General features: G+C 38.6%; 1 protein-coding gene across 4 annotated transcripts in view; it reads left to right on the plus strand.

Moving 5' to 3' along the window:
* Positions 1–22744, plus strand: part of PSMD1 (proteasome 26S subunit, non-ATPase 1) — a 119881-nt gene extending 97137 nt beyond the window's left edge. For 3 of the 4 annotated variants that reach the window (XM_025405615.1, XM_025405617.1, XM_025405614.1), the window contains 7 exons: positions 3449–3551; positions 11545–11714; positions 13486–13578; positions 15072–15158; positions 15747–15893; positions 20528–20683; positions 22514–22744. In XM_025405615.1, the coding sequence (XP_025261400.1) occupies positions 3449–3551; positions 11545–11714; positions 13486–13578; positions 15072–15158; positions 15747–15893; positions 20528–20674 (747 nt within the window). In that variant the 3' untranslated portion in view covers positions 20675–20683; positions 22514–22744. The remainder of the gene's footprint in view (positions 1–3448; positions 3552–11544; positions 11715–13485; positions 13579–15071; positions 15159–15746; positions 15894–20527; positions 20684–22513) is intronic. The other variant, XM_025405616.1, reaches the window with a different exon arrangement.
* The last annotated feature ends 3298 nt before the right edge of the window (positions 22745–26042 follow it).

A 26042-nucleotide genomic window follows, 5' to 3' on the forward strand; every position in this document is an offset into this window, starting at 1 on the left:
GAATCACTTGAACCTGGGAGGCAGAGGTTGCAGTGAGCTGAGATCACACCACTGCACTCCAGCCTGGGTGATACAGTGAGACTGTCTCAAGGGAAAAAAAACGTGTGTGTGTGTGTGTGTGTGTGTGTGAGTGTTTATAGCCCTTTACCATTGCAAAATCCAAAAAGCTCTGAAAATTCAAAGAGATTTGTTTTTAAAGACTCATTTGGATGCAATTATTTATTCATTATCATTTATCCTACTTAGTATAAATATTCATATATTGTGCTACTTCAGAAATAATTTATTATGGGATATAATAATATATGGAGCAATACTACACTGGGTGTATTGTATAATATGTAGATATGCATCATGTTAGCCCTCTAAATTCTGAATTCCAAAATACATCTCACCTCAAGAATTTCATAGAAGGAATTACAGACATATAGTTGAAGTCATAAGCACAAATATAATTTCACGGACAGAAAAAACACCTCCAGGCCGGGCGCAGTGGCTCACGCCTGTAATCCCAGCACTTTGGGAGGCTGAGGTGGGCGGATCACAAGGTCAGGAGATCAAGATCATCCTGGCTAACATGGTGAAACTCCGTCTCTACTAAAAATAGAAAAATTAGCCTGGCGTGATGGCGGGCGCCTGTAGTCCCAGCTACTCAGGAGGCTGAGTCAGGAGAATGGCGTAAACCCAAGAGGCAGAGCTTGCAGTGAGCCGAGGTCGTGCCACTGCATTCCGGCCTGGGCAACAGAGCCAGACTCCATCTCAAAAAAGAAATAAAGAAAAAGAAAAAACACCTCCAAAACTGATCCTTGATGTACAGCTACATTTCCATAACCAGGAAGATAGAAAAATAGAAAGGAGGAGTCACATTCAGATGATAAGTACCAACAGAAACAACTCCAAGGAACGTTATTGCTTTCTCCCTGACATCTAAGAGTGGGCTTTTTCCCAGCAGTATACAAGTAAAAACTTGATGAATGTTAAAAATGCATGCTTTTTGAGAAGGTAGATTTTAAATACTCATACATAGTACAATGCATGGATCACAGAGTTGCATAAAATTTTAATTGTCTTTTTTTGTGAGATTGTCGTGAAATAAAATGGGAAACTAATATGATTTTTCTCCTGCAAATTCTACTTTTTGGTTTTTTTGGTGGGGGGGAACCATACTATTCATAACAATGAAATTGAGTTGGAAAATCTTAATTCTCACCCTGATTACCATTAATTGCTTGTGATAGCAAGCAAACCAATTGTTTTGCTTGTCTTTAGTCTTCATATCTGTAACTAGATGTGAATAGAGGGAATTCTTTACCAAGAATTACAGTAATGAAAATTAAGTTACTGATACATAAGCAATAAAATGTAAGAAAAAATTTAAAATGATAAAAACTAGCTTTTTAAAGCATTCTACTTAATATTAGTTAGATAAGCCTATTATATGTTTGCACTGATTTTTTTTATCCATTTTTCAGTTTTACTGAATGCTTTTCCATTATTTTGAGTGTAATTTTATATTTAAATTCTTCCCTATAATGTACATTCAGTGCTTTCTTCTATGTTTCTTTTTATAATTTCATGAAATATTTCTTCAGCCTTTAGCACATAAAATTTCCATCCTATATAAGCTAATGTAAGTGTTCATCTAAAATAAGTTCAGAATCAAAGAAATTTGACTTGTGGAACCAGAATAAAAGCATCAAACATGAGAATTTTTTTTTTTGAGATGGAATTTTGCTCTTGTCTCCCAGGCTGGAGTGCAGTGGCGTGATCTCAGTTCACTGCAACCTTTGCCTCCCGGGTTCAAGCGATTCTCCTGCCTCAGCCTCCTGAGTAGCTGGGATTACAGGCACCCGCCACCATGCCCAGCTCATTTTTTGTATTTTTAGTAGAGACAGGGCTTTGCCATATTGGGCAGGCTGGTCTCAAACTCCTGACCTCAGGTGATTCACCCTGCTCGGCCTCCCGATAAGTGCTGGGATTACAGTTGTGACCCACTGCACCCAGCCACATGAGAATTTTTTAAAGCAGAGGGGAATTTAGTGATGATTTAATCATGCTAGGTTTTATAGTTAAATCCTAGAGAAGTAAGTGGTTTAAGTGGTTGTGTGCTAGGTAGTGGTAGTTAGTTCATTATTTCCCCACTATATTCTGTTGCTGCCTGTGAATAAAAAATGAGAACCATGTTCAAGGAATATTATTTCTTTGTAGCATTTAGATTGCCGAGATAATAGGAGGGATTGGTAGGATTCTTCCCCTATATGGTGAAACAGTCATGCTTATTGAACTATGAGATCCCCTTTATACATTACACTACATATATGTTACCTCATATAATCCTATAATAGCCATGTAAGGTAGGTGCTAACATCCCTGTAGAGATGAAGATACTGAGGTTCATAAAAGGTAGTAACTTACCCAAACCGCTTATAAGAACAGCTTATAAGCCAGGGTTGTGTGGTTCTATTATTCTGCCACTATATCACATTGTGGCCTCCCAGACCAAGACCAATGAAAAGGGGGAAAAGATTCTGAAAGAATATGTAATGCAGATAAAGTCATTATATTAGGAAACTCAAATTTGATATTTTCTGCTTTTGGCAGATTTGGGGAGCTCCATGATTATGTGCTTCTTGAACAAGCCGACTTCTTCCTGGGTGCCTACCATTTGAAAAGCACTGTTGGGAAAACAGAGAAGTGTAAGACATAGAAGAAGCATAAAATAGTTTACTTATTGTCACCCAAACAGATTTAAAGGAATCATTCTCTTTATTCATACAGAATATATTTTATAAATATATTTTCTAATCATAAAAATAATGCATATTAATTTTAGAAAATGCAGAAAGGATAAAGAATTACCAGTAATCCCACCCTAAGTGAGTCAGCACATTTTCCATTCTGATATGCTCCTTTTGGTACGAGTACAGATTCTGACAAGTCCTCAGAAAATTAATGTGAGTAGATAATGGAGATCTTTATGTGAATATACTTAATCCAAAAGATACCTCACACAGCTTTGGTGAAGGGTAATTTACTTTAAGGTGGAACTGAAGGACTATGCTTTGTAGGAAACCCGCAAGATTGGTGGTAAACAGAATAGCTATAATTCAAAATGCAATGAAAGCCTTAGTGTTTGCCTGGACTCTTTAGGCCTGCTGACTAACAGTGGTAATGTATGAAATCGCATTCAACATTCCTTTGACTTTGAAACATCCACTGTGGAATGAGGATTGAAGACAGAGCTGGTGCTCCCACACTAAAAGGTCATAACACCCGTGATTTCAACCACGGAACTGCTCTGCCTTCAAGTCTGGTCCATATCCCTCTCTTGAGTATTACAAAACTCAGAACTAAGTCTCATTATCATTGGAGCAATATTATTCCCTGTTCTAAAATGGTACCACAAATGAATAGACTTAGACTGTAATTCTTTCTGTTGCTTCTTCAGGTGAATCAGTTCAGACAGCTGTATTCCAAAGTCATCAATGATAAGCATGATGATGTCATGGCCAAGTTTGGTGCTATTCTGGCCCAGGGCATACTGGATGCAGGTAAATGTTTTTAAGTCTTCATGATTTATTTATTTAAACTAAATCTAATAAAATAACTATCTGCTCTAACTATATGACATAATGGAAATTGAGTCTGAGGCAAATTATTCCTGGAGAAAATTTGGAGCCTGCAGTTCATAGAGACCATGTACATTTAAGAGTACAGGCCTGGCCAGGCGTGGTGGCTCACGCCTATAATCCCAGCACTTTGGGAGGCCAAGGTGGGCAGATCACCTGAGGTCAGGAGTTCAAGACCAGCCTGACCAACATGGAGAAACCCCATCTCTACTAAAAACACAAAAATTAGCTGGGCGTGGTGGCGCATGCCTGTAATCCCAGCTGCTCAGGAGGATGAGGCAGGAGAGTTGCTTGAACCCAGGAGGTGGAGGTTGCAGTGAGCTGAGATCGCGCCGTTGCACTCCAGCCTGGGCAACAAGAGTGAAACTCCGTCTCAAAAAAAAAAAAAAAAGTACAGGCCGGGCATGGTGGTTCACGCGTATAATCCCAGCACTTTGGGAGGCTGAGGTAGGTGGATCACCTGAAGTTGGGAGTTCGAGACCAGCCTGACCAACATGGAGAAACCCCGTCTCTACTAAAAATACAAAATTAACTGGGTGTGGTGGCACATGCCTGTAATCCTAGCTACTTGGGAGGCTGAGGCAGGAGTATTGCTTGAACCCAGGAGATGGAGGTTGTGGTGAGTCAAGATCACATCATTGCACTCCAACGGGGACAAGAGCAAAACTCGGTCTCAAAGAAAAAAAAAAAAAAGAGTGCAGGCTGTTGGCCAGGAACGGTGGCTCACGTCTGTAATCCCAGCACTTTGGGAGCCCAAGGTAGGTGGATCACCTGAGGTCAAGAGTTCAAGACCAGCCTGGCCAACATAGTGAAACCCCATCTACTAAAAATACAAAAAAAAATTAGCCAGGAGCAGTGGCATAGGCCTGTAATCCCAGATACTCAGGAGACTGAGGCAGGAGAATCACTTGAACCCGAGAGGCAGAGGTTGCAGTGAACCGCGATTGCTCCACTGCACTCCAGCCTGGTGACACTGAAAGTGGTGACAGTGCCTATCACTTAGTAAAGTGACTGTTGGTTGGTTTTTTGTGTTTTTTTCTTTTAAGACAGAGTCTCACTCTGTCACCCAAGCCAGAGTGCAGTGGCATGAGCATGGCTCGCTGCAGCCTTAACCTCCTGGGCTCAGGCAATACTCTTGCCTCAGCCTCCCAAGTAGCTGAGACTACAAGCATATGTCACCACACCCAACTAATTGTTTACACTTCTTATAGAGATAGGATCTCACTAAGGGTTTCACTATGTTTCTCAGGCTTGTCTTGAACTCCTGCACTCGAGCAGTGTTCCACCTCGACCTTCCAAAGTGCTGGGATTATAGATGTGAACCACTGTGCCCAGCCAATTTATTTTTCCTTTAATTTTCTTAGTATTATATGAATTTTAAACAAGTTGACATTGAATCATTTTTGAGGAAAACATATTTTAAATAAATTCTAGCAGCCAAATCACTTATAAAATAAATTGAATATTTACCTAATGAATGCATACAGAGCACGCTGTGCCATCTGGCTCCAGAATTCTCACTGTCCACTATAATACCATAGTCTGTTTCAGAAGATAGAGTGGTGTGCTTTAGTTCCTTAGACTTGGAGTTCATTTGACATATGCCTTAACGTTATTATTGGTGACCTTTCAATAGGATCAGAGGAGAAGAGCATATACATACTTCATTGTTCAACTATGTAGTTCTTTTTCTTGATGTACCCTATCCATGTGAATATAATCCTTTTTATTTTTGCTAATTTGAAAGGTGAGGAATAACATTGCAAGGTTTTTAATAGTAGTTCTATTATTAAGGAAGCATTTTTTCCACATTTATTAGCCATTGTCTTCTAAGAAAAACACTGTTAGCCTTATTTGTTGCAGTCATTCTTTCCTCAGTCAACTAGGAATGTGTGTGTATTTGTAGTGAAGGAGATCAGGAAAAGAAGCTGCCGTTATTTGATGACTGTCATAAATTTTTGTTTTTAATGTTGTTGGGTTTTCTACTTGCTGAGAGTGTTTTAATCATACTACAGTTTTCAGAGTCCTTTTATAATTTTAGATAATCTCCCTCATATGGCCTCTTTCTTTAAAAAAAAATCCACATCTCCTTTCTAATTTGATTAATCCTTTTTTCTTTATTAGGTTTGCCAGTAATTTCTCTATTTGTGTACTTACTCTGTTCTTTTTTTGTAAATTCTTTATTTTTGATCTTATCTTTATTATTTGCTATTTTATAACTTTGGTGTTCTTTTCTAAATTTTTGAGGCAAATGTTCCTCTCTTTTAACCTATTTGTCTAATGGAGTTTTTTGTTTGGTTGGTTTTTATTTTCCAAGAAGTTGAGAGTTTTCTGGTTAAAATTTTAATATTGAGGCATAGTTTACTTTTCTCTTTCTTTTTAATTTAAAAAATATTTCCTTGCAGCTGTTTATAGATAAAGAAAATATTCTATAAATATTTTAGGTAAAAACCATTTCAGTTCTAGATGGTATTGATTCTCTCCCATTTACAAGCTACATATATGGATATCCATAGTTTCTCCCTTCTCATTCTTCACTACCTTCCAATATTTTTATATTATGTGTTTATGTTGTCAACAGTTTGTGATATTTACATTGTCTTCAGAAATCATAATTCTTACAATTGTATGGTCTTAGTTTCATATTTAAATGGATTCAGTGCCCATTTCTTTTATTGCAGCTTTTTCATTCTTAGATTATCTATACTAAGTCTAGACACTTAATTGGCTGGATTTTATCAATAATTAAGTTTTTTTTAATTGGGCTTTTAAAAATTTTTAGGAAAAATTGAGTAAGAAATGCAGAGTTTCCATATGTCCCCTTTGCCCCTCCAATTTCCCCTGTTGTTGGCATCTTGTGTTAGTGTGGTATATTTGCTTACAATCAATGAACCAATATTGACACATTATTATTAACTAAAGTCCCTAGTTTACATTGGAGTTCACTCTTTATGTTGTACATTTTATGGGTTTTGATAGATCTTTAATGACATGTATCTACCATAACAGTGTCATATAAAATAGGTTCACTACCCTAAAAATTCTCTGTGCTTAACCTATTCATCCCTCCTTGCCCTCCCCATAAGCCCCTGACCTTTTTACTATCTCCATGGTTTTATTTTATTTTGTTTTAGTAAATAAAGTTATGAATTTACTGAAAGTTTTTTATAATATCCTCTTACTTTTTCAATGTCTGTGGAATCTGTAGTGATGTCCCCTTTTTCATTCTTTTTCTTTTTAAAAAATTTATTTTTATTTATTTTATTAAGGTGTGGTTGATAGAAATTGTACATACTGTGTACATGATGTTTTAATATATATAGTAAATAGTTAAATCAAGCTAAGTTACCATATCTGCCTCCTTTCATACATATCATTTTTTGTTATGAAAAAATTTAAGATCTCTTTAAGCAATTTTCAAATATACAGTACATTATTATTAGCTGTAGTCATCATGCTGTACTGTAGATCTCCTGAACTTACTACTCATTCTAATTGAACTGTCTCCACAGTTTTAGTTTTGCCTTTTCCAGATTTTCATAGTTTGAAGAATACATTATGTAGCCTTTTCAGATTACTTCTTTTGGTGGTGAGTAGTTAAAACAAGATTTAGGGATAGCATTTTACTGCTCTGTAATCTTTTTTTTCTCTTTTAGCTACCACTTTTTAAAGTGTATGATTTTAGACTGCACCCCTTCACTTGTTTGTTCACCACTACCACAGTTTTTTGCTGGTTTTTACAATATTAGGGTTACTAGTTACGAATTGGAGGAGTCTGCTCTGGGCACACTACCTGTAGGGTAGCCCTGCTCTGCAAGGAACAATACAAAAAAAAGAAAAATAAATTTTTAATTAAAAATATAAAAACGAAATTACATATTAAGAAAAAAGAATTGGGGAAGGATAATTCTATGTTTCGCCTCTTCTCTGCCAGATTTACTACAAGTCATCTCACTGTGTTCTCCTTCCTTCCTCTTTCAGCCTCTGTTTATCTTTTCTTTTTCTTCTTTTTTTTTTCCCTTCTTTTTTTCTTTGTTTGGGGCTTTTTTGCTTTATCTGTTTGTCCTGTGGACCAATCAAGTTTTGGTGCTTCTATTTCTCTTTATTTATAACAATTTTTGCTTTAGACATTTATTACATAAAAGTTTTTTGTTTTTTGGGTTTTTTTGGCCCCACTCTGTCACCCAGCCTGGAGTGCAGTGGCATGGTCTCGGCTCACTGCAACCTCTACCTCCTAGGTTCAAGCAATTCTGCCTCAGCCTCTCCCGTAGCTGACACTACAGGTGCACACCACCATGCCTGGCGAATTTTTTGTATTTTAGTGGGGACTGGATTTCACCATGTTGCCCAGGCTGGTCATGAACTCCTGATCTCAGGCAATCCACCCACCTTGGCCTCCCAAAGTGCTGGGATTACAGGTGTGAGCCACCATACCCAACCCTACATAAAAGTTGTATACTGTAGTGTTCACTGTTATGAGCATAAAATTAATCTCATGTCCTTTTTTCACTTTTTAATAACCTATCCTTGTAGAACACCATGCTGTAACTGCATTAGAAGAATTTACAGTCTTGATCTTCTCTCAGTAAAATTAATGGTAGTAGGCCAGGCTTGGTGGCTCACACCTGTAATCCCAGCATTTTGGGAGGCTGAGGCGGGTGGATCATTTGAGGTCAGGAGTTTGAGACCAGCTTAGCCAACATGGTGAGATGCTATCTCTACTAAAAATACAAAAATTAGCTGGGCATGGTTGTGCATGCCTATATTCCCAGGTACTCAGGAGGCTGAGGCACGAGAATCGCTTGAGCCTGGGAGGTGAAGGTTGCAGTGAGCTGAGATTGCGCCACCGCACTGTAGCCTGGACGACAGAATGAGACTCCGTCTCAAAAAAAAAGAAAAAAAGAAAAAGAAAATTACTGGTAGTAGAGAAAAGTCTAGAGAGAGCAACTTCAAGGGATGGAATGAAGTTGAAGTTTATGAGAACTCACTCAGTGATTCAGTCTCTTCAGGGAGAAAAGCCGAAGATAAAGAAGATGATTGAAGTTTTTTAAACTGCAAATTATCAATATGATAAACTCTACCTTGTTTATTAAATCTCACAATGTTAGAACAAAGGACTAATTTAGCTTCTAAGTTCGAAGAAGATAGATTTCATTGAACTAGAAGGAAATTCAGCTTCAAAGTTAGATCAGATAGCACGTTAGCTAGGCATCCTTTTCCTCTCTTCTGCCCTCCCCAGCTTCCATCCCAGGTTAGTTACTATGTCTTAGTGAAATGCTCCCACTAGCACCCAGGTTTATAGCTATCATAATAGTTTCATGTCTTATTTTAATTATTGAATTATCTGTCTTCTTTGTGAGACTGGAGTCTCCTTAGGATCTTTTCCAGTATGTCATTAACAATCCTCAATATATAGTAAGCATTCAGTGAATGGGGGTTAGCATAGGGAAGAGTACAAGTAGACAATAAATGTATATAATTCATTTCTATTGGAAAAACAAAATTAAAGTATACCTGGCCTTTTTTTCAGATGAAAATTTTAAATATCTATAGTGGAGTATTAAGAAAATCTAGGTTATTTGGTTGAACAGTAGAACCCTGATTCTTATAAAAATTAAAATGCTATTTGGTTTAGTAAAGTCAAGTCAGTATTTGGTTCTTGACTCCAAGCAAAATGTGAAGGTGCCTGTAAAACACTGAGATCAAGAGAAGAGAAATGTGAGCAACAGGAATCCACGTTGGAATTCAAGTTAAGGCCCTGGTTAGGCACAGACAAGCCCCATTTTTATAGGATATATTATTTAAATGAAGATACTTGCATTTCAAAGTTCTGTGATCCAGCACTAACACTGTTACCATCTAGCACATGGGCCAAATCTGACAATGGTGTATTTTGTTTTGCCTGCCTAACAAAATTTGCAAGATTTTGGTCAAAATCCAGAGTCTACTTTTAAAAACAAAATGACCTAGTGACCCTGGACCTACACTGTAGTAAGATGTTCCCTTTAAATAGAACATGTACTTTCCAGTTTGCTTCAATTTTAAAAACAAAATGACCTAGTAACCCTGGACCTACACCCCTAGTAACAAGCTCCCTTTAAATAGGACATGTACTTTCCAGTTTGCTTCAATCCCCACTGCTCCCAGCCCACTTACTCCTTCTTTGTTTACTTGACTCGTTCCTAAAGGCATTTGAGTTTGTAATCCCTCATAGCCTCCTAGAATCTCAGCCTTACAAGGACTCACCAGCTCTCCCCAACTGATGACTTGGATCTTAGCTCTAGTTCACTGGCTTTCAAACTTTATCACTCTGTAGAGTAATAGTCCAGGGCAGCAGTCTGCAACCTTTTTGACACCAGGGACAGGTTTCGTGGAAGACAATTGTTTTTTTCACGAGAAGGGTGGGGTGGTTTCAGGATGAAACTTTTCCACCTCAGATCAGCAGGCATTAGATTCTCATAAGGAACGTTCGGCCTAGATCCCTCACCTGCGCGGTTCACAATAAGGTTCACACTGCTTTGAGAATCTAATGCCACTGCTGAATTGACAGGAGACAGAGCTCAGGTGGTAATGCCCACGTGCCCTCCACTCACCTCCTGCTGTGCGGCCTGGTTCCTAACAGGCCATGGACAGGTCTACAGCCCCAGGATTTGGGGACCCCTGGTTCCAGGCCATATATTCTCCCAGCAGTCCAAACTTCTGATTAAACAGAAGCAGCTCTGATTTCATTCTTTTACATACTGTGTTTCCTTAGAAAATTTTCAGTTGAATCAAGGGTTAGAGGTTAAGTTTTCTTTTTCTAGTTCAAGTGTTCAAATTCAACCCCTCATTTTGCTAATGGGAGAAAAGGACTTAGAAATAAAGTGTTTTGTCCGTGGTTACAGGGCTAGTTAATGTCAGAGCTCCTCCCACCAATTTAAGTGGTTTAATAATTCACAGGGTAATGCTCAGTGCTTTCTTAGATTTTTATGTAGCTGCATATAAATCTTCATAATTTGTAAGGGATATTTCTCAAAAATCTGATGTTTATGCTGCTTAGCACCTAAAAGACCAAGAATCAGAACCTATTCTTTACTGTTTTATATAAATTTTTATAAATGTGTAAGTATATTATAAATATGTATTTGCATATGATTGAAGCAGAAAGAGTAAAACTAAGCAAACATATCTATGCTTGCCTCTGCTATTGTGTGCAAAAAGTATATACTAAAACTTTACTTTTTATTAGCACATGAAAAACCAATACATAATGCAGATTAATACTTAATTTAGCATCACAGTTTTGATACCCTTCAGGGCTAGTTTTTGAAAAACGCCTGCCTATAGAGAAAGTAAGTCTAGATGTGTGCTGAATCCAGTTAAAAGTGTACTTCCAATTTTGCAGAGCCTGGATAACTCACTAATTCCAAGAACTGCATATTAGACTGCACATATGAATTGTGCTTTTAAAATCATCACCAGATGTTTCCCTACTGCAGCACTTACAAATCTTTATTATTGCCTGGGCGTGGTGGCTCACTTGCTTGTAATCCCAAGACTTTGGGAGGCTGAATCGGGAGGATCACATGAGGCTAGGAGTTTGAAACTAGCCTGGGCAACATAGTGAGACCTCCATCTCTACAAAAAATTTAAAAGTTAGCCAGGTGTGGTGGTGCGCACCTGTAGTCCTAGCTACTTGGGAGGCTAAAGCAGGAGTATCCCCTGAGGCCAGGAGGTCGAGGCTTCTGTGAGCCATGATCGTGCGGCTGCACTTGGGTGCAGTGTTTCACTCTGTCACCCCGAGCTTGGGTAACAGAGTAAGACCCTGTCTCTTTAAAAAAAAAAAAAAAAGAAAAAAAAAGATATCATTATTATTGTCCTACTATAATAATAGGGCAATATTATTATTGTTCATGGTTTCTCTCTTTTTCTACAGGTGGTCATAATGTCACAATCTCCTTACAGTCCAGAACTGGTCACACTCATATGCCTTCTGTGGTTGGCGTCCTTGTATTTACCCAGTTCTGGTTCTGGTTTCCTCTTTCACACTTCCTGTCATTGGCTTATACCCCTACCTGTGTCATTGGCCTTAACAAGGACTTAAAGGTATGTCTGTGAGACCTCAGCTTTGTAGTATTTCCTATTCACCGTATCTTATTCATATTTACCACCCACTTGCAAGGATTTCCATTAAATTTTAAAGATGAGTTAACATCTTATAATAACATTTTCCCTTCAAGTTGAATCATCAACTTTTTGAATGGAGTATGTCATTGAAAGTTTTGAAAATCGTATCTCTTTACTAGCTGTGTAACCTCAAGTAATTAGTTGAGAAATAATGGTGTGCAAGGGGGCTAAATATAAAGATATGAAGAGGCTTTATATACCAATCTGATGAATTTTGTTTAATACTAAAGGCTTGGAACTGTTGAAGGATTTCAGATGATAAATGGACATGAGATTTCCATTTAGAAAGATCTTTCTGGTATCAGTGGAAACTCATTACAATGCTATTGTAGTAATCTGGGCAAGGAAGAATGCGAACCTAAACTAAATCTTTCAGATTTAGTTTTTCAGAGTTATCTGATACTCGAGTGGTTGATGGAAGACAGAATTATTACTAAAGGGAAAAGGCAAAATAGGAGGATGACCCTTTGGTAGAAGCAGAAAACAAGACCAACAGTGAAGAGCTAGGGAATCTGTTGGAATGAAACTGCTCACTTAAGTCAGAAATTTAAGGCACTGCATGCCCTGACATCACATTTGTAGTCATATTTTTTTAATGGAGTTTGTGTTTAGGTCTTTCTTAGTCCTGTGACTTGATGATTCATCTTCTTGTTCTTTAAAAGTCAAAAGGCTTTTTGACCTTTAAATAACTCTTACATCTGGTCATCACTGTTGAAATGTTCTACTAAATTTTGAGAGTGGAAAAGTTTTAGGCTTAAAACTGACTGGTAAAAATAGAATATTTCTTTGTATTGATTTTTCAGTATAGCTGTACAGCCAGTTATCCTTTGTTAAGTGTTTTGATATTAAAACTGCTCACATTTGTAAATATTGAGGAGCTTTATTGTCAGAACAAGAATCCCTTGGTTTCCCAATCCCTCATTGTAATTAAACATCCTGTATAACCTATTTTATTCTCTGCCAAACAGTTTTATGATTGCTGTTTTTACTCTTTGTAATGAAAATGGGATGGAGAAGATAAGTTTCCTTGTCCTTATGGTGGTGTTTATTATCATCCTCCATCAATGCAGATTGGGTAAATAGAGAAAAATTCAGACCAGGCGTGGTTGTGCACATCTGTAGTCCCAGCTACTTGGGAGGCTGAGGCAGGAGAATTGCTTGAACCCGGGAGTCAGAGGTTGCAGTGAGCTGAGATTGCACCACTGCATTCCAGTCTGGGCAACAGAGTGACTCTGTCTCAAAAAAAAAAAAAGAAAGAAAGGAAAAATTCAGACCAAAAAACTTTAAAACTGGTCAGTAGGTAATGTAAAGCTGACTTTCTATCAGGCTCATGTTAGACTCTTACAAGGCATGATTATACAGGCTAGTGTAAGTTATTAGTCTGGTACAAAGAAGGGAAATGGCAGTTTGTATGCAGGATAGACCATCAAATGCTTTACAAAGGAGAGAACAGTTGATCTGATGCTCACACCATGAATAGGACTTACCCATTGAAGCAGGTTGGTTTGTTCGTAAAGATAAAGGGATGCCCATTCAAAGGCACAGAGATTAAGAAAAGTGTAGAGAACTGCAGGTAATTCTGTAAAGAACCTATCGCCTGCATTAAAATTTTGGTCTCCTTTTGTATCTGTATGTTTGTGGAGAGCACAGAATACTTAAAGCCAATGTTATTTTAATGGAATTTCTTCAGATGCCGAAAGTTCAGTATAAATCGAACTGTAAACCATCCACATTTGCATATCCTGCCCCTCTGGAAGTACCAAAAGAAAAAGAAAAGGAAAAGGTAGGTTCTTTGTTCCTTTTAAGCAGCATTTGTACTTACATATAGGCCACTGAGTATTTTACTTTTTCTTTGAATATGTTTTATGTTTTAAGAGTAACTTCTTATGCTAACATTTGACATTACACAAGAATATGCAGTAAAAGTCCTTTTTGTCTCTTGGTCATCCAAGTCTCATTGTCACAGGAGTCACAACTTCTGAATCCCTCTGAAGGTTTTCTCTGCACATGTCAGTACTTTTTATACCACAAATAGAATTATTCTCTACATACTTTTCTGCATCTTACTGTTTTCACATTAACCATATATTTTTTTTTATTTTTAAAACTTTCAATGTATACAGATCCCATTTTTTCCCAGAGCTGCAAAACAATGCCTTTACTGTGTGTAGTACTGTTTGTTTTACCAGTTTTTTCTTTGATATTCATTTAAGGTTGTTTCTCATTTGTTACCCCTACACAAGTGAGCCTGAAATTGAAGGTCTTTATACACATGTATTTGTGCACTGTGTGAGTATATCTGTAGGTTAGAATCCTGGATGTGAGGTTACTTGATCAAAAGTAATGCACATTATGTTCATAGTTATTAACTAATTTGCCTTTCAAAATGGACATAATCACTTTATACTCCTACCAACTGTGTATGAGGACACTCCTGTATTAAATCAAAGAATAATACATTAAAGACTTGTACTTGCCCATAAAGTTTTACTCAGTAAAATTATACTTTTTTGATACCTTATATGTAGGAAAATGGCTCTTTCTCTCATGATAATTTTCATATTGGCCAGTTGTTGATTATTTGCTGTAAATTTTGTGTATAAGTAAGGATAATTAACCAAATTTGAGGGTGGCAGTTAAGGAATATCCTTGACAGCATCTTGTTTCATCAGCTATGTTTCAGACCCTCCTTTGGGTCTGAAACAGTCAGCTTTTACACCAGTATTGCGCAGCTTTTCACCTTTGTTTTCAGTGAGACCCATGAAGGAGAATAATACAGACTAACCAGTCACACACTGTGTATTGGCATTGTAAGACATGTAGTCCAGAGAGAATATCTCTACAACCAGCACTGAAGGAAATTGTTCTATTTCCCATTGCTTTCCCATAAAGCAAAAAGCACCCTCAAATCTCAATTTTGGAAGTACATGATAGCAAATTCATATCCAAGGTAGGCTACAGTTCAAAAAAGGGAAGAGTTATATTGGACACAAGCCTCCAAGAACTAAAGATTCACTTGATGACAAGAGTAGTAAATTATTTCAATAAATGTCCTAGCTTAGTTTTCCCTTTTATTCTTTGATTTTATATATATCTATAAAATCATATATACATAAAATTTGATTTTATATTTATATATATATATTTTTATATATATATATATAAAATACTTACTGCTAGGAAGTAGAATAGTGTTGTAGGACTGAGTTCTCTAGGGCTTGCATGTTTGTATGTCCATAAGGGATTGCAACAATTTACCCTGTTCATTTCTCCTAGGTTTCTACTGCTGTGTTATCTATAACTGCCAAGGCTAAAAAGAAGGAAAAAGAAAAGGAAAAAAAGGAGGAGGAGAAAATGGAAGTGGTAGGTATAACTTGGTAGTCATATGGATTGAAGTATCTCTGTCTCTGTCATGGTCGAGATTCTTCCTTAGTTGAGTATTAGTCTACCTTGCTCTTAGCTTCCTTCAAATAATTATCCTGTTCCCAGCATGTAGAATCATCAAATTGTACTTGAAAGAAACTCTAGAAAATATATCCATTTGTGAGAAGAATAGAAGGGTACAAATCAGTAAAAAGTTCCTGGAGGAAATGACAATTAAAATATAGGTTTTGAAGGGCAAAGTAGGTTTTTCACAGACAAGATGATGAGGGTAGGAGAAAGAAAGACCCTTTCAAGCAAAGGGATTATCATTTGTTTAGGTAGACCTTTTTCTGATCTCTGCTGGTAGAAAAACCTGTTTTTCCTTTAAAACCAAGTCAAATACCATTCTCATTTCTAAGCAGAGTTACTTTTCCCTCCTGTGAGTCTGATAGCACTTTACTTGTACTTCCATTACTACCTACCACTACCTCTTGTGCCGTATAGCTGCTCAGTAAACTTCAGATGTTACTCAGTTCTGTGGAACAGAAATGAACTTCTATTGAGCTTTTTTTAAATTTTATTTTATAGGATGAGGCAGAGAAAAAGGAAGAAAAAGAGAAGAAAAAAGAACCTGAGCCAAACTTCCAGTTATTGGATAACCCAGCCCGAGTTATGCCTGCCCAGCTTAAGGTCCTAACCATGCCAGAGACCTGTAGATACCAGCCTTTCAAACCAGTAAGTTACCAGTGGCTCTTAGCTGTATATACCAGTGGGATATTAATCCACAGGACAATAGAATATCGATAGAGAATGATGAATCTCCAAAGCATTGGAGCAAGCTCACTAGTTCTAAGAAATTATTTAACAAAAGAGAGCATGTCATTTTCCATTTCATATAGATTTGGGAGAATTTTTCTTTTCCCTGTGTAACCCTACAAACTCCTGTCTTCTACCACAGACATACGATGCAGGAGTTCCTAATACAGCATTGTGATTAGGAACATAGACTCTATAGCCAAGCATACAGGATTTGAATCTTGAGTATACTGTTCAGGCTAAGTGGCCTTAGGCCAGGTACTAAATCTCTCTCTGCCTCAATTTTCTTTAGTATAAAATAAGATTACCATCCCTGACTCAGAAATGAGGCACAGATTGAACAAGCACTGAGAACAAGACTTGGGACTGCTCAATAAGTGTTGATTATTATGGTAATTACACCACTGTCTTTTTTTTTTTTTTCTATTTTATTACACCATTGTCATAAATGCCTTGCATTTTAGTTAGAAAAGGATCTTCATGGAATCTAATTTATTCCAAGACAGAGTGTTTCATGTTAGAAACAAATGCTTATCAGAAATATGAGCTCACGTGATACTGCCTTTATCTTCCAGGTTCTTGTAAAAAAACTAGGGGGTCATCAGTAGACCCATCCAAGACATCCTGATGCTAGATCTGTCTAAAATGTCAGAGATTCGGTTTCTAGATCCTTATCCTTATACAAGAGTAAACTTATTTTTATCAACCTGATGGTGGGTCAAAGACAACTCCTACCTATAATTGTGAGCCGGGGTCTTAACCTGACTAATTTAGCAGCTAGAAGAGATAAAGCCAAGGGATGCAAGATAGTGTATGTAGTGGTTTAGAGCTGGAATTTGGCATAACTGGGTTTTTATTTCTACTGTTAGCTGTGTGACTAAGACAAGTCATTTAATCTTTGTATTTCAGTTTTCTCATCTGTAAAATTGATATGGTAATGCTACCTACCTTCTGTTGATGTTGTGGAGATTAAATAGGTTGTTACATGTAAAGCACCTAAAACAATGGTAAATGCTAATCTGTAGCACTGCCTGATCTATAGTAGTTGCTGTGCAGTGTTAAATGAATGAACAGAATCATCAATGGATACCTTTAATGCAGTCACTGTCTCATCTGCAACCTGGTTCATCTCAGTGGCGGTTTTACAGAGAACATATTCTAACTGTGTCTATAAACTTATCTTGCCAGTAGCATGGGAATCCAGTACAGATGTATTAGGACACAACTAGTGCATACTCTAAGCACATGAAATAACTAGTGGTTTTGATCATTATGAAGTAAGATAGTAAGGCACATGCTCAATGCCATGAGGCCATATGAGCACACTGGTGTACCACAGTAGGTGGTACTGTGATCATTAGTACTAAATGATTGCTAAGCCTTTGCTCAAATTAAGTCAGAGATAGCTATAGCAGTTGGTCCACCTATGAATTAAAAGACTGCCTACGTCTGTGCAAGGAAGAAGTGAGGAGTCCTGTTGAAGTTATAGCCCTACACACACACACACGCGCGCGCACACACACACACTCCTTCAAAGAGTGGGAGACTTTGTGTTCCAAAGTGTTTAAGGAAATTCCTGTCCAGTTGTTAGCTGACTACTAAGTTAGTTGAGCATTGACTTTAGTGGACACACAAATCAGGGAATACAAACTTTATAGAATAGGAGAAAATATTTTCAAATCATTTGTCTGATAAGACAGTTATATCTAGAACATATAAAGAGCTCCTCCAACTCAACAATAAAAAGACAACCTAATTTTAAAATGGGCAAATGATTTGAATAGACATTTCTCCAAAGAAGATGTACAGATGGGCAAATAAGCACATGAAAAGATGCTCAACATCATTACTCATTAGGGAAATGCAAATAAAAACCATAACAGGTGCAGTGGTTCCCATTTATAGTCCCAGCTACATGGGAGGCCGAGGCAGGAGGATTGCTTGAGCCCAGTAGCTCGAGGCTGTGTAGCAATATAATTGTGCCTATGAACAGCCACCGGACACCAGCTTGGGCAACATAGCAAGACTCTATCTCCTAATTTAAAAAGAAACACAAAACCATAAGAAGATACCACGTTCTACCCACCAGGATGGCTGTAATCAAAAAGACACTCAATAATAATCATTGACAAGAATATGCAGAAATTGGAACCCTCATAGAGTAATAGTGGGAAAGTAAAGTTACAGCCACAGTGGAAAAAGAGTTTGGCAGTTCCTCAAAAAGTTAAATGTAGTCTTATCATATGACCCAACAATTCCATTCCACACCTAAGAGAAGGGAAAACTGTGCCCACACAAAAACTTACACACTAATGCTCATATCAGCATGATTCATAATAGCCATAAAATGGAAACAACTTAAATGTCTTATCAACTGATGAATGAATAATGTGAGATAAAATGGAATATTATTTGGCCATAAAAAGGAAAGACTTACTGGTATATGCTACAGTGTGTGTGAACCTTGAAAACGTTATTTTAAGTAAAAGAAGCCAGACATAAAAGACTGCATATGGTATGGTTCCCTTTATGTGAAACGTTCAGAAAAGGCAAATCTATAGAGACGAGTTAGATTGGTAGTTACCAAGGACAGGGGAAGGGGAGAATGAAGAGTGGCTGCTAATGAGTGCACAGTTTCTGTAGGTTGATGGCAGATATTTTTGAATTAGATAGCAGAAGTATTAATAGCTGCACAAGTTTGTGAATGTACTAAATTGTACACTTTGAGAGAATGAATTTTATGTTAATATATCTCATTTTAAAAAAGAAAACACTGCCTCTGTGTATGTGCAGTGAAGAAAGGGGTGTCCAGTGGCTCACTCCCCTACCCTCAGTGGCAAGGTCATGGGACCCTTCCTCAGACACTGCATTTGAAAGAGGCAGCTATAGTTTTGGAAACATGTAACATTCCTACCCTGCTTCCTGTTCACCATGAGGCAAGAGGAAATGTTTTGTTGCCTATATCTACAATTGTAATTAGCCTCCCCAGAGAACAGAAAATCATGTATCTTATGCATAGAGGGTGTGAACTTTCACACCAACATATAAAGCATTAACAAACCTAGACCATGTATAACTATAAATAGCCCTTTCCATGTATTGATTTGGATTATTAGTTTTGGGATTTTTTGTTGTTGTTATTGTTTTTGTATGATGAGGCCCTCCTTTGATTAAGTTGGATTATTTCATTCCAGTTAAGCATGAAATAGCATAACCTGGATCCACATTTTCCAAAAAATAGAAAGTCCTCGTGTGAACATGGGTATTTTCTTCTGTTTGGTAGGAGATTCATCTCCATTTGGTCCATTAGGTTCAAGTAAACTTTTAGGCTATGGAGGATTAGGACAGTGGCCCTATACTCCATTCTTGGAGTACTGGCAGTAAAGGCAGGGTCCATTCATAAAATGGATCCTCTTCAAGGAAAGCAAACTTTAAGGGAAGGGGTTGTAGAAAAATATATAGATATGTGTGTGTTGGGAGAAGGGAAATAGTTTGGAGTTCACAAAGCACACCAGTTTTATAGCATCGCAGGGCAGAGTTCTGATGAGTAAAAATCGGATTAGATTGAACTGCAGAGATGTTTATACATATGTGAATCATTTAACTAATGTACTTGTGCTTCTTTTCCTTCCCAGTAATGTGCTTTGGTAGAAATACGCTTTTTTCCAGATGTGCCCTGCCACTGTTGACTGATTTAATTACATAGAGCAGCTTTCCATTTCCTTTGACACAGGCAAGCAAATAGAATAAGATTAGCACACCAGAGAGGGGTGAATAGTTTAGTGTTTGAATTTACCTTCTGTAATATGTTTGGGAGAGGGCTTAATAGAATTGCTGCTACAGTCTACTTCCCTTTTGTTTCCCGTGTATTTTTTCATCAGCTTGCATCACGTGGATTTATAGATTAAAGTGAAGAACCCTCAGGTATCTGGGATATCTATGTTATTCTCTCCACCATTCTGAAATTGCTGGAGAAAAATTTGGCTTTTAATTTATATACTCCTCTTGTGTTCAAAATGATTATCACCTCACAAATAATACAGTATGCATTAGACTGGTGTGCTTCTCAAACTTCACTGTGCATCATATTGACTGGGATCTTGTTAGAATGCGGATTCTGTAGATCTAGGGTGGGGCCAGCTTTTCTGCGTTTTTAACAAGCTCCAGGTGATAATGATGTTTCTGGCCCAGGACCACATCTTGAGTAGGAAGGAATTAGGATACAGTATTTGGACAGTAAGCATTCTCCCTGCAGTGAGATTGAGGCTGATAGGCTCAATGGCTATGGCTGGGAAATAACTATCCTTAAATTGGGATGCATCATCCAAGTAGAACAGCATCACATCTTATACTATCTAGAGCTACTACTGGGTTCAGTTTGCAAATACCTCGTATAGATCACAGTTATCTTTATCCCAGTAAAGTTCTACTCCAGTTTTTCACTTCCAAATCATTTAAGTAGTTTTAAAGTACCATTTAACAAGTATTCAGATTGTGGAGCACGCTTGAAATATGAGTGGAGCTTATGCTTCTGCACACCCCTGTGTTTTCAGCTCTCTATTGGAGGCATCATCATTCTGAAGGATACCAGTGAAGACATTGAGGAGCTGGTGGAACCTGTGGCAGCACATGGCCCAAAAATCGAGGAGGAGGAACAAGAGCCAGAACCCCCAGAACCATTTGAGTATATTGATGATTAAGGACCAGAGGTGCGTGTGCAACAGAATTATGAAGGGAAACTTCTTTGTCAATACTTCACAAATGTTTTTTGCAGGACATCATCTCACTTTTTTCCTTCCTTTTGTGTTTAATCTTCGTTTACCTAAACAGTATTAAAACTTCCCCCTCTTTGAACCTTTTTCTGCATATATAACCACAAATTCCTTTTTCTTTCCTCTTTGACTCGTACTCTACTAATGTTATTCAAAGTGGCTGATCTGCGAACAATTTTTATAGGTCCATAAGCAGATAGGAAGCTTACTCCAGAATCTATCTGCTCAATGCTTCTTTCATCAAGAAAGTCTTCCCCAAAACATCAGCTGAACTGCAGTTTGCTTAGTGATAGAGTTAATTTACATTCTGATGTAAGCTCCTTGTTGTGGATCAGTTACAGTTGTGGATCAGTTACAGTTGTGGACTGGCAGTGACCCATAGGTGACACTTTTGAGTAGCACAAATATAGGCTTCTCACTGGTTTTTCTCTCTCCCCATCTCCTTTGGCAGTATTTTTGGCATAGGAGCCTTAACATTCATTTATTCTATGGTGCTATTGAACATCTGTGTATAAGACATAGTGCTTATAGGGACTTTGAAGTCAGTTAGACTAACCACAAGCCTGTGTCCATTGACAAAGATCATTTACTATACCAGGGTCTTAACACTGTTGAAAGGGGGTCTTTAGATGGGAAAGATTGGAGTAATCTAATTTCATGAAACTGTTATTCTTCATTTCCCCATTTTCTTTTGAGTGTTCCTCACATATTTGAAGACACTGTGAGACATAATCAAGGTTTCCTAATTCCACCCAAGCAAAAACACATTTTCAGACTTTTTTTTTTTTTTTTTTTTTTGAGACGGAGTTTCGCTTTTGTTGGTCTTGGCGCTCTTGGCTGGAGTGCAGTGGTGCAAACTTGGCTCACCGCAACCTCCACCTCCCGGGTTCAAGCGATTATCCTGCCTCAGCCTTTCAAGTAGCTGGGATTACAGGCCTGCGCCACCACACCCAGCTAATTTTGTATTTTTAGTAGTGACAAGGTTTTTCCATGTTGGTCCGGCTGGTCTCGAGCTCTGGACCTTAGCCGATCCGCCTACCTCAGCCTTCCAAAGTGCTGGAATTACAGGTGTGAGCCACCGCGCCCGGCCAATTCATTCCACTCTTTTTTTAAAAACATAAGGACAGTATCATTTGTTATATTAAAGGTCTGGTTGCAAATCTAGCATGCTGTGTGTTAGATACTGACCAGCACTTGAGGAAAAGCTTTGCAGAAATCTCAGATAAATTTAAGGCAGACACCTGCCATTAGTAGGAAAATATATTTATACCTCAGGAAGACTATTAGTTTGGGCCTTAGAGAAAGGGAGATTTATACTAACCTTCCTGTTTTCTAAACTTACTTTTGAAAATTATCTTTCAGCCTTGATGGTTTCCTAAGCTTTACCCAACTTGCACGGGACAGTGCAGGCTATCATGATCACTCAGTCTGTTGGAGAATTGAGGTGACTCACATTAGCTCCCTTCCAGCCTTTGGCAGTACCTTATGGAAAAGCCTTGTTTACAGCTTTCAAGGCAGTTAACTACAAAATGGCTTAGAGGCTTTTAGCTGGAAACTGGAATCTCGTTTTCAAAAGGGTAAAGTATTCAGTCCATTAGGAGTTTGGAAACTATAATCTGTAATGGCAGAAGCTGGTATATTAGGACTACAGAGGCAGGGTTGGGGCCTAGTTTTAGATTTCAGCAATTAGTGGTAAAAGAGAAAAGAGAGAATGTCTTGAAATTAAGAATGACCCTAGCTACTACTATTTTCTCTTCCCTTTTCCAGCATCTCATTTGCTTATGTGAAGAAGAAGATTGTCCAGGCTCATATTGGGAATGCTTATGAGGAAATTCGTGCTGAGACCTGCTATTCAATGCATGTATCGTTGCCTCTGCGCTGACCTGAAGAACCCTGTCTCCAAGTCTTTGGTTGAAGAGAAGATATATGACTGTTTATTGTGCTCTTTCACAGAACTTGATTTTCAAATAAATATAAGATCTCCAGATGGACAAGACATTTGTTTTTCAGCCTGGGTTTTTAATAAATGTATCTAATCCTCCCCACACCATGAAATGCCTAAATCCCAAGAGCCAGAGTCTTGATTTGCTAGGATGAGTATGCACGACTTTCATATTGATGAAAAAGTCAAGGTATTCTTAAATTATAGACCATTTGAAAATAATGGAAGGGGGAAAAAAATCAGACCTTGCTCATCACCCCCAAGAATTCTCTACAGTTTTGTTGTGGTTGTGGGTTGTTGTTTAATATGGGGTCTAATCAGCCAGGGCAATATGGTGAGACCCCCATCTCTATAAAAAATTGAAAAATTAGCTGGGTAGGCCAGGCAGGGTGGCTCACGCCTGTAATCCCAGCACTTTGGAAGGCCAAGGTGGGCAGATTACTTGAACCAAGGAGTTTGAGACCAGCCTGGGCAACATGGCAAAAACTCAACTCTACAAAAAAAAAAATTAGACATGCACAGTGGCACATGCCTGTAGTCCCAGCTACTCAGGAGGCTGAGGTGGAAGAATCACCTGAGTTTGAAGGTCGAGACTGCAGTGAGGGTTGATCGTGCCAGTGTACTCCAGCCTGGGTGACAGAATTAGACACGGTCTGAAAAAAAAAAAATTAGCCAGGCAGGGTGGTATGCACCTGTAGTCACAGCTATTCAGGAGGCTGAGGCGGGAAGATCAATTGAGCCCAGGAGGTTGAGGCTGCAGTGAGCTGTGTTTGCACTACTGCACAACAGGCTGGGCAACAGGGCAAGACCCTGTCTCAAAAAAAAAAAAAAAGGTCTCACTCTGTCGCTTAGGCTGGTCTCAAACTCCTGGGCTCAAGCAATCCTCCCACTTTAGCCACCTGAACTACAGTTTTTTAATCGATTAGAGGGTGGGGCGTCACCACTTACTGAAGTCCCTTTCATAATCCAAGGGAATTGTGTGTTTAGGCAGCTCAGCAGCTTTTTTTGTTAGGCCTTTGCTTATTGTTTCTTGCTTTTGATCCTGTTAAAGACAATAGATGAAGATTATTTAGTTTCATTTAGCCACAGGATCTGATAACGTACCTTTTATTCCTTTCTCATTTTCCAATCTTTTTTTCATGTTTTTTAAAAATTAAGTATAATTTAAAAGCAATAAAATGCAAACATTTGAAGTGTATACAGGATAATGAATTTTGACAAGTACAATTTTGGTTTCTAGATTATCAAGCCTTTCTTGGATGCTAGGCTTTTCGAATAAGCAGTCAGGGTTGATACTCTGACGACCACACCTTCTCCTCATGTTCTGGCATATGAAATGGATGTTTCTGGTTTACTGGGACATGGAATTAAAACGCTGGATTTGAGGGGTTTTGTGTTGTTTTATGTAGGTAGCTTAGAAAATTATACAGGAATGGCATTTTGCCCCTACCTTGATTCTTTCACTTCTTAACTTAGGATATAGTTTTCTGAGTCTTGGGCGGGGGGGGAAAACTTTTCTTAAAGGAAACAAGTTCCTGAGTAGATCAGCCCTAGTACATTCATCTACCACAGGCTTGTTTTTAGGCCCAGGTCTAAAGGTTACTAATCCCAAAGGATCAACCACTCACTGGTTAATTTCATTGTATCCCCTCCTTTGTAAATTCCTTGTTTCCTCAGTATCAGATGATTCTATAAAAGAGATTATCTCATTTCCTAGCCTCATTAGCTATGTCCTTCCTGTTCAAGCTTTTAACGTTGCTTGCATTTCAGACAGTTCTCTCTTAGGTTTCCCCTAGTATACGAAATGTTTAAAAAACAGAAGTCTCTGGATGTCACTGTACAAAATTGAGTAGTCTGGGACAGGTGGTACATTTGCTGGCCTCCTGCCAACATTATCACATTCCTTCCAAAATCATAGACTGAACTTCAGGGAGCAATTAGCAGTAGTTCCTATTAGGCAGTGCAATTCAGAATTTAAATCTTAAAAAGGTTATAGCATTAAAAAGTACAAGCTATAAAGTAAAATATCTACATGGAACAGATTATGATGAGACAGTCAGTATATGCTTTCCTGATGAATATTTATTTTGAGGCAGTTTTGCTCATGTTGCCCAGGCTGGAGTGTAGTGGCATGATCTCGGCTCACCACAACCTCCGCCTCCCGGGTTCAAGCGATTCCCCTGCCCTAGCCTCCTGAGTAGCTGGCAAATTACAGGCATTTGCCACCACGCCCAGCTAATTTTGTATTTTTAGTAGAGACAGGGTTTCTCCATGTTGGTCAGGCTGGACTCGAACTGCCAACCTCAGGTGATCCGCCCATCTCAGCCTCCCAAAATGCTGAGATTACAGGCGTGAGCCACTGTGCCTGGCCTCCTGATAGATTTTTTTTCCTAGATGTCCTGGGAAATGCATAGGACTGAGAGCCAACCAAGGAGTAAGGAAGTCTACGGTGAAATAAGAGTGAAAGTCATACAAAAACAGGCTAGGAGCTAGAGTTGACACGACCAATAGAAGAAACAGAAGGGAGGGTGGCAGCAATTACTCCCAGATGGTGTCATTGTGGCACACAGTGTCAGGGTTGAAGGTAAGTGGGATGCACAACATTGAAACCAGGTGCAAGTGATAAATGAATGGTTTGGTTTCTTAAATGGGACCAATCCTAGAATCTAGTCTTTTTCATGCTGGCCTACTTCCTACTCTTCCTTTTAAAAATACTCTCCTTGGGGCTGGACGCGGTGACTCACGCCTGTAATCCCAGCACTTTGGGAGGCCAAGGCAGATGGATCACGAGGTCAGGAAATCGAGACCATCCTGGGCAACATGGTGAAACCCCGTCTCTACTAAAAATATGAAAAAAGCTGGGCGTGGTGGCACGTGCCTGTAGTCCCAGCCACTTGGGAGGCTGAAGGAGGAGAATCACTTGAACCCGGGTGGCAGAGGTTGCAGTGAGCCAAGATGGCACCACTGCACGCCAGACTGGGCAACAGAGCAAGACTCCGTCTCAAAAAAAAGAAAAAATTCTCCTTGGCTTTCTTGCTCTAATTTTCCTCCTGTCTCTGACCTCCTCTTCACTTGACAAATCGATAGTAGTTATCTTTATTTGAGCATCTGTTCGTGCAGAGATTCTTTGGTTTTTTGGCAAGTCCCACTCCCTCTGACCTTTAACTGCTAACCTTCAGAATTTGGTCTTTGAACCTCTTCTCAGTCTACTTTCTCCAAGCAACCTCATCCATCCCATGTCACCCAGGCAGAGGAGTGCGGTGGCACAATCCCGTCTCACTGCAATCTCCGCTTTCTGGCTCAAGCAGTCCTCTCACTTCAGCCTCCCAAGTAGCTGGGACTACAGGTGCACGT

This window comes from Theropithecus gelada, chromosome 12, assembly GCF_003255815.1.
Source record: "Theropithecus gelada isolate Dixy chromosome 12, Tgel_1.0, whole genome shotgun sequence".
NCBI classification, from domain to species: Eukaryota; Metazoa; Chordata; class Mammalia; order Primates; family Cercopithecidae; genus Theropithecus; species Theropithecus gelada.